Source organism: Oratosquilla oratoria, chromosome 37 (genome assembly GCF_046742065.1).
Source record: "Oratosquilla oratoria isolate Oo_2021 chromosome 37, ASM4674206v1, whole genome shotgun sequence".
NCBI classification, from domain to species: domain Eukaryota; kingdom Metazoa; phylum Arthropoda; class Malacostraca; order Stomatopoda; family Squillidae; genus Oratosquilla; species Oratosquilla oratoria.
Window position 1 is genome coordinate 33211690 of NC_134813.1, and position 9565 is coordinate 33221254.

A 9565-nucleotide genomic window follows, 5' to 3' on the forward strand; every position below is an offset into this window, starting at 1 on the left:
ATGCCATTTCCTTTTCGTTTTATTTTCACGCAATATTAACACATTCATCTACCAATTTCAAATTCCCCTGTTTGCTCTCTGTCTCGCATCCACGCACGTTGAGTGACCCAGTTACTAAAGTTCTGGTTGAAGTCCTGCCGGACTCTCTTAAGCTTTGACTTTTCGCAGGAGTCAGATACAGAGAGGTTGAGGGTGGGGCAGTCATCTATACCATGCATGGAAACACGACAATGACATTCTTCTACCCCTTCCACAAAGGCATGGGAGGAAGAAGTGGAGATTAGAAGTGATTAAACATAAATTCAAAGGAGGGGACAGCAATAAACAAAATTATAATAATAGTAAAAATTATATTAATAGTAGTAGTATTAATAATAATGATGATGATAATGATAATAATATTAATGATGATGACTATAGTAATAATAATGATAATACAGTAATGATGAAATAATGTAATAATAATATTAATAATTATAATAATAGTAAATATGATAATGATAATAAGGCTACATATGCGTCCTATGTTTTATTAATTTTACAAACCACAGTGTTTGCGCATATGCTTAGGCGCATGCGACTGTCACGCTTTCCTTCACTCAGTCCTTATATAATATCCTGTGTTTTAGAAACGTGACCGTTATTTACGCCACTCGCGTCGTAGCGTGAAGACGCCAGCGCAAGCCCCGTTGGTCATCATTGTCAAACACTGGTTCCCGTCGAAATCCGCTTCTATCCCCTTCCCCCTCTCATCCTCTAGTAAGTATATGGCGTGTAGAGGATGTGATTTGGCATAAATCATAGCGAGTTTTTTTTTTATACGAAATGACTAAGAAGGTATACAGAGTACAGAAAAGGACCGTCAGCTTATATGGCGGCATGCATACTTGCAATCTAGCCGTGCCCACAATGGGACTCGCATCGGGACCACCCATAGATGGGGGCGTGTGCAGATTTTCAAACGTCATGACAGCATAAAAAGTATACTGAGTGGAAGAATGTATAATATAATTGAATTTTGAATTTCATAAGTGACCGTACAAGGCTTACTCATTTAAATTTTATTATCGTTGTAAGAAACTAGGAGAGGCGCATGTGTCACTTAGAAGTTTGAAACTAGGAAAGGCGCATGTGTCACTCAGAAGTTTGAAAACTAATAAAAATTGTTTAGCCTCTTCACTTGTGGGACAGCAATCTAATACCGGTATGGAATTGTCAGAATACCCTTGTTCTCATTCTTAAGCCCACTATTCTTCAGCACGATGTCTGGCACGGACCCTGATTACCAAATCCATTCCAGTCCAGTCAGATACACAAATATTGCCACCGCCGTGGAGTTCAAAGGAGTTGTGTACATGAATGCTATGGAACCAGAAGGGAATTCAAAGCATAGGATCCTTTGTCTTGTCACGACTTCCCACCTTAAGGTGGGGGTGGGGATGTGTGCGGGGTCCTGTTGTGGTAGGGTCTCAACTCTCGACTGCAGAGGTCATTCTCACAACCAGAAGTGAACATTGGTGAGAGTAAACAAAGTTAGGGAGAGGGGGGAAGGGCGTAAGGAAGGAGCATCAATTGTTAGTGCCCCTCTCCTCCGCTCTTTCGGATGTCGAGACCCACTGTAACGTTTTTTCCTCTGCATATTTTGTGCTGTTTGACGGTACGGAATTTACTCGAATGAGATAGGGGTTGGGGTGGGGAAGGGGAGCAGTTTCACAAGATGAGATGTCTCCAATGATTGACACCCATTATAGCCAGAGTCTCTCCCTCAGGTAAGCATAGTAGATTCGTTTGGATTTAGCCAGAACAGCTGTCGAGGGCATCATTGCGTTGGAAGCGTTAGTCACCCATCGAGGATGACGACACGTTACTGATTTTGTTCTCTCATCAGACGAATTGATATTGCAGAGACGCTTCTTCATTTCCCCCTGACTGAGAAGTAGAAAAATTTTCCCGAATAACTCCTGTCGTTGCCATGTTGACACAAATATTTAGATTACATTCTGGCTAATGACAAACTACTTTGTTCAGACGATAGTTGGATGGGAGACGGACTCCGAAAGAGCAACGACCCGTGCAACTTGAGACCCCTGGGGGAGAAGCCGTGGGGTGTCTCACAGTCCTTAAAAAAATTCCGTATCACACATAAGGGGAGAAGGACCACATTTCACGCTCCTACTCCGCTTTCATTTGGCTGGAATTTTTCTCCATTATCTTAGTTCAAATTCCTATCTAAACCAGTCTTAGCAAGGTGTTTATAATCATTCGCTTCTCACATACATTATATCTGTACCTCATCAACTGCATAATGGAAATATCATTCGACGTTGGATGGTTTACTGAGGAAAAGTGTTAGAGTCTAAATCAGAACATCTATTCAGACAGGACGGCTGTAACCCACAATAACCCACAGAGTTTTTCTATTTCGTTGGAATCACGTTCCAGAGATAAGGTCTGCTGAGTTGACACACTCCGTGATGGACCGTCCAAAGACCACAAGTTCCTCAGGAGCTCGGTACATACAGATATTAATTTCCTGTAAGATTTTTGATTGTCATTCTTCGTGGTGCAGTACCTGCGACCTTGAGTACAACACAAACGAGTACGTCAGCCAGATGTCAGCGTTAGGGTGCGTGTGACGACGCCTTTGCGATCCATATGGACTGTCGCAGAGACCCCAAACTCTCCCTCCAAAGAGGTAGGGTTCCAGTAGGGACCCTCACACCCGGATTTCCTGGAATCCTAGCCTGCTATTTATAGAGGGAAAGTCTGCGGTTTGAAATTAAGATTTTCCTGCTATGGATCGCTTTCACTGCGATTTAGGGAACATCTGCTATGCGTCTCTTTGCAAACCGCAGACCACCGAATCCTGCACGCTCGTAATTAGGTAATTAGAGCGGACGGCTGCGTAGGAACAACAGCAGCAGTCACGATATACTGTGCTGCGGCTGCGCCAAGAGTCCACCACTTCTGATAAAAACATTCTTGTCTTGGATGTGAGACAGGCAAATACGTCTCTAATTAACTCTTGGTAGAATACTCCATAGTAATTTATTTGGTATTGAATCAATGTACATGAAGTGCAAATAAAGAAAAGAACACTGCGAAATAACAATTACAATTGCCGAGGATAAAAAAAAAACAAAAACGTAAGCTTATTTCCATTATGGTCCTCATGCGGTTCTGTCTATATTTTTATGTGAACAATGCAAAGTAGAAATAACGTGTATGTTGTACATGTGATATATACATATATATATATATATATATATATATTATATGTATACTCGGGTACATCCTCTTTAGATGTAAATGTACATATGTTTGCGTGACATTTATTATTTTAGCTTTCGTTGTTTCAAATAGCAAATTAGTTCCAGCTTTCTGTTGCTTTTCTTAAGAATCTGTGTTTGTTTACATTCTTCTTCGGTTTTCCAAAGGTTAGGTCTGGATCTTCTCATTCTAGATCAGTGGTTCTTAACCTGTGGGGAATGGCGGAGTTGCCAAGTGGGGAATGACCGGTCGGACAGAAGAACCACTGTCTTTTTTTTTTTTTAATCGATGTGTTTTTGTTTCTTTTTGTTTGTTTCTGGTGTCTTCTTGTTGTCACCGATGCTGTGGTGGGAAATGGAGAGTTGGCTCACTAAAAAGTGGGGAATTGGAGAAAAAAGGTTAAGAACCCCTGTTCTAGATGATTCTTTTTACTTCTTTCTTTTCGTATATAAGAATAAACATTTCGCCTTGACGTACACTAGTACTGTATTTGTGTGTGTGATTCACCATGGTCTTTGGATCACGTGTTGGATTCGTGATCAACAGCTATTTCCCTCCCGGAAGAGAGCTTAGAGCTTGTATATGACTGATCTATGGGTAATACTGTGACCTTACACGCACACACACACATAACTTCCCGCCCACTAGAGTTGGAGTAACAACCCGCAGCGCAACGATACTGAAATTATTTCAGCCCTGGGTGGGATTTCAACCCGGACCACCGTAGTGGCAGCCGGGAACTCTACCAACTGCGCCACGAATCGTATGTGTGTGTGTGTGTATGTGTCAGATATTTTCCAGTCTTGTAGATCCATTCTTCCAATGAGCAAACACTTATATTTTGACTATGAATTCCTTAGCTTTCTAAATTGAGATACCGTCAGTTCTCGGACCTATCATATATTATTTCCAATAGATTGTGTACTTCTTTTGTTTCCACATCCATTTCATACAACCAGACATTGCTACTTTCTTCTTAATTTCATCCAGGCACAAACTATTAGGTTAATTAATGATATGTTATCATCTAATTCTAACCTGAGTAAACCACACTTGCACATTTTCTCTTGTTCTATATCCTGCATAGTTTGGTCGCTCGGTATGTATGTATACACACACACACACACACACACACACACACACACACACACACACACACACACACACACACACACACACACACACACACACTATGGTGCTTCTTCAGAAAAGATATTCTTTCTGAAGAAGCACCATAGTGCGAAACTAGTTAAAGAATAAACTCTCGTTCTATTTGTGTGTTTTCCCCTCTGCCTCTCTCACAATATGTGTATATATATACATATATATATATATATATATATATATATATATATGTGTGTGTGTGTGTGTGTGTGTGTGTGTGTGTGTGTGTGTGTGTGAGCGCGCGCGCGCGTGTATGTATATTTTCTTTATATTTTTCTTTTTTCTTTCATTCCTTAGTTTCCTTTACAAGTTCTTTTGTTAACTTTCATCTCAGTAGTATTTTTTCTGATTCAATTGCTTTTAAATCGTTTTTCTCGGCTAACTTGCAAACCAGATCGTTGCCTAGTTTGCCAAGCTTTGTGACTTGAATTTTATCTTCATTGGATGCGCTCCATTTTTATATATTGGCCTAATTAAACCACATTTTTTATTTGGTCATGCGCAGTTGAGCAATTGAAAAAACAAGTGTAATTTATTTATCATTTTTATTTTTTATCATTTTTCTTCTTTTTTCTGTCCATGAATTTATATATTTTTTTTCTGTCCAGCCTACTACAGTTATTTTTTTTCTCTCTCTTATCCACTTCTTTGGAAAAAAATATTATCTCTATTTTATTACTTTCAACACCCCCCCCCTTTCCTCTATTCTATTTTGCTCCACTTTTTGTTGTTTTGTATTTGTGATGTCTTTAAGATTTACTAATTTGTCAACCAACCCATCATAGTTTTCAAAATTTGATTTACTTTTTCTTCCGAATGACTTGGTCCAGGTATAATTCTTCTTCTTCTTCTTTTTTTTTTATCTAATACATTATTGTCTCCTTTCAGTTTATTTTTTAAACTAGTTGTTAAATTTTTTGTATATTGGTAATATTTTGAGACTTTTCTTTAAACTTTAACTTCGTTTTGAGGTCATGGATTTTAAATTCTTGTTCTGCAGCAAACTCAGGACTTTTATTTCTAAAAATATTTCCCTTACCGTCCTCTTTATGTTGTTGCAATCCTTAAGTTTACTCCACCATTCACTCTCATCTTTATTTCCAAAGTCTTATTCATTATTCATGGTTTCCTGGAGTGAGAAAAAAAAAGGATGCATTAGTCTCAGATATTCGACGGCGATACGATTTTGTTTTCATTGTTATTGTTAGATGTTTCTTTTCGATCAGTGCATGCGTGCGTTTGTGCGTCCTGCATATTTGCATTCATGATCTGGTACGTCTATATCCTTCTATGCTTCCTCCTGTCTGCTTATCTACTATTCATTTTGTCTCAGATGAGGCATTTATTGAGAAAACAGATACCTCATGGTGCATTTTTCGAAATGAACTCCAATGGAATCGGTTAATTATCATCATTTAATTTGTTTATTTATTATAACTTTTTTTTTTTAATTATTTATTTACTTATTCATTTTCACTTTCCACCAGCACCAACCAGCCAGGGAGGACACCATCACCCAGGAACCTCGACGTCCAGCCACGCCACAATGGCTCTCGTATCTTCCGTCACGTCAGCCTTCGACTCGGCCTTCTCCGAGCTTCGAACCACAGTCTCGAGCATCGACTCGGCCTTCTCCGAGCTTCGAACCACAGTCTCGAGCATCGACTTCAACTCACCCCTGGGCCTGTTGATCATGACCTTAGGCATCGTCCTGCTCATCGAGGTCTTCCTTGTTTTTATTTTGAATTCCTCGATCATAAACGTGGCCACTTTGGGAAGATCCATCGAGAGTCCGGGAGGGGTCGCCACCCTGGCCTCTATAGTACATGAGGTTTACGAGAGAAGGGATGTACTCGGGTTAGCTCCTTTTGAAAAGTAAGTCGGGTTTGAGGGCACGAGAGAGAGCTGCTGATCGTCCAGAGAATGTTTGTTTGTGTGTGTGTGTGTGTGTGTGTGTGTGTGTGTGTGTGTGTGTGTGTGTGTGTGTGTGTGTGTGTGTGTGTGTGTGTGTGTGTGTGTTTACCTAGGTCTAAAATACAGGAAAGAAGCTACATTTGTTGGGCCCCCTATGTTTTTCCATCGATAATCTTAGTTTTAAATTCGCTTATGAATTTAGATTGGATGTTCCATGAGCAGCTTATCTCTCACACGTGTTTTTCTTCCATTACCTCGCGAGGCCGCCTCGTCCCAAAAGAAATCCTCTGTTATAGTGTTATCAAATTATTTCATTGACCTAAACATTACGATTGTGTGTGTGTGTGTGTGTGTGTGTGTGTGTATGTATGTGTGTGTGTTCGTGTACACCGTATTTACTTTATTGTTGTATACAGGAAAGGGACACAATCGTTGAACCTTTTTTTCAATTATCATATCTAGTTTTGAATTCGCTTATGATTTTAGGTTAAGTTATATCTTCTAAGTTATTCTAGGAGTTGATATATCTCTAAGAAACGTTGTTTCTTGACATCTTTCGGGCAAGTCGTCTTCTTCAATTTGTTCCCATGACGTCATGTCGCTTCCCCGTCCCAAGCAAAAAAATTCCCCAGTATTGTCTACTCTCTTGAATGACCTGAACATTACCATCAAACTTCTTCTTATGTTTTACTTGCAAGGTTAAGAGCCAGTTTGGTCATGGCTCTCTGTTTTCTCTCAAATTTGATCACGTCCTTCAATTTGTGAGGAGACCGTACAACCACTATATGGTCTAATCGAGGGTGGATCAAGCATTCTATATATTTTATCATATCGATCTAGAGAGAAAAACACCTTCCTATATATTTTATCATCTTATCAATCTAGCGAAAAACCACCTTTGTATATGTGTGTATACATATATATATATATATATATATATATATATATATATATATATGTGTGTGTGTGTGTGTGTAGTGTGTGTGTGTGCGCGCGCGTGTGTGGAGGGAGCGTTTTGAAAATACCCGTCATACATATCAGATCATATGCTATATCATATAATGTTAATGATTTACTCGCACACATATAATGTCCCTGTGTGAAAGTGATCTCAAAAGTTTAAGAAGAAATGTATTTGACGAAGACTGTAAAATTACGTTTTGCTAGACTTGACTCCAATTGTCATACTTAGCTTCAAATCAATCTGAGGGTGAGAGTTCTTATTTAATTATCTGTTTATCTGTCTATTCATCTATTAATGTTCTTATCTATTTATTATCAGATGCCCTTTCCCCCTTAAAAGAAGACAGGACGAGTCAAAGTGCACATCTATATCATAAACAAATAAATCTATTCAATCACCCTTAACATCACGTCTACATTCCAGTTCCTTGGATGCGATGCAGCAGATCCTGTCACACGTTGCGTCGGCAGCATTCAAGTACGAGTGAAGACCTATCCAGACTACAGCCAACTCTTGAAACTTTTCCCTGTGCCATTGCCATCTTCTGCCTCACTGTTATATACACCTTGAGGTGTATATAATGTTCTTTCGATGTAATCTGTTTTTGTTTAATTTGGGTAGAGATGTAGGTGGTCCGAGATGCTTTGTCGTAATTTCTATGTATATTTAGAATTGTTGATAACTGTTTTAATAAAATACCAACTTCTGCTCAATTTTCGTATTTATCTATTTTACCTGCTACAGTCTAGGAATTTTGTAGAGCACAACTGACGTGATTACAAAATGACAGTCTTTACATGCCTAAGTGCTGCCCGCCGGCAAAGTGACGCCCCGAGGACAAAGTTCTCAGTGACGCCTCCCCTCCCCCCTTCTCCCATAACCACTTCCCAGCTCCACCATCCTTTACAACCTGCTTTAGCTATTGGCTTGCGAAATAATTAAACTGATTTTGAAAATTGTATTTAATGTCCCTATTACAGAAAGGATAAAGGAAAAATATTTCATATTCTGTTGATTCTAACGGAAAATTTGTATATTACGGTAAAATATTCAGAGCTCCTTTGACCTTTTTTGTTATATTTGTTTTGCCCCCCTCTGCCCCCCCCCCATGTGAGGTCCCTGCAAAATGATGATAATCAGGAGTGTCTTGAAACTTTTTCTCCACGACTGACTGGATCTTAGAGTTTTGTGTTCTTATCGAATGATGACTTGAATTCCCGACGCGAACTGTCCGGAGATTTCAAGAAGGCTTTTGATTCAGCAGATGAAAAGACACAGAATCATTTCAAGGCTGCCAGAAGTACCCAACGAAATTGTCTATCTTATCTCTGCTTTGTACCCAAGTGATAAAACACAGTGGAGTTAAGCTAGCAATTTCCAGATTTCCCCCCAGTGCATTCCAGCGAATGGCAGGAAAGTACTGTACGACTGACTGCGAGAACCCCAGGAAGGTGAACGCCTTGTCACGAAAGAACGCCGACTGACCCAGTCGATGCAAGAATCCCCGTGACAGATTATGTTCTAACGTCAAAAGATTTTATTCAGCTGAGGGGAGGTCTCTGGCTCGACCAGCTCTATGGGCTCTTTCAAGAACCCTCACATCAACATAGAGCCCATTTACGTAGAAGCCTTTTTTTTTTAAATAAACTTAAGAGCCCATATCAAGCACAGTTTTCGAGCCCAATCCTAAGGGCCTTCCCCGTCCCCTCAGATCACTTTAGGGTCGGTTCAAGTCGCCTGCCATCAAGTAGACCCAGCCGTTCTTCAGGGAAAGAAGAAAAATAAGTAGAAAAAAATAGAAGTCTTCAGCCAAGAATTTCACTGCCATGTGGTGCTGGTTGTACCTGTAGTGGTAGTTGTGGTTGTGGTCACAGTAGCACTATTGTTGTAATAATTGAAGTAGCTGTATCTGTAGTATTTGTAATACCTGTATTAATAATAGTAGCAGTAGATACTAGTCGTGCTAGTAGTCACACTAATTAGAAGTAACCGCCGAAGTAGTTAATGGTCGTGGTAGTTGCGGCAGCTGTTGTTGTTTCTCCTGATGGTATTGTTGTACCGGTAGTTTCATACTGTTTCTGTTTTTCTTTTCTTTTTTGCGGTTGTGTTTGCTATTTACAGAATTATGAAAGGGATGGAAGTCCTTGACAGAGAAGATTTATTAAAGTGAGATAAAAGAAAAACAAGAGGACATGAAAATAAACTTAAAAAGGATAGTTATAGAAGAGATCTGAAAAAGAATAGTTTCCTACA

At 39.5% G+C, this 9565-nt stretch overlaps 1 protein-coding gene across 1 annotated transcript; it reads left to right on the plus strand.

The window, feature by feature from the left end:
• The first annotated feature begins 619 nt into the window (after positions 1-619).
• On the plus strand, positions 620-8025 carry LOC143019473 (uncharacterized). The gene is made up of 3 exons (XM_076175111.1): positions 620-759; positions 5922-6309; positions 7736-8025. The coding sequence occupies exons 2-3, from the start codon at positions 5981-5983 to the stop codon at positions 7797-7799; spliced, it is 393 nt and encodes a 130-aa protein (XP_076031226.1). The 5' UTR covers positions 620-759; positions 5922-5980; the 3' UTR covers positions 7800-8025.
• Positions 8026-9565: the final 1540 nt, after the last annotated feature.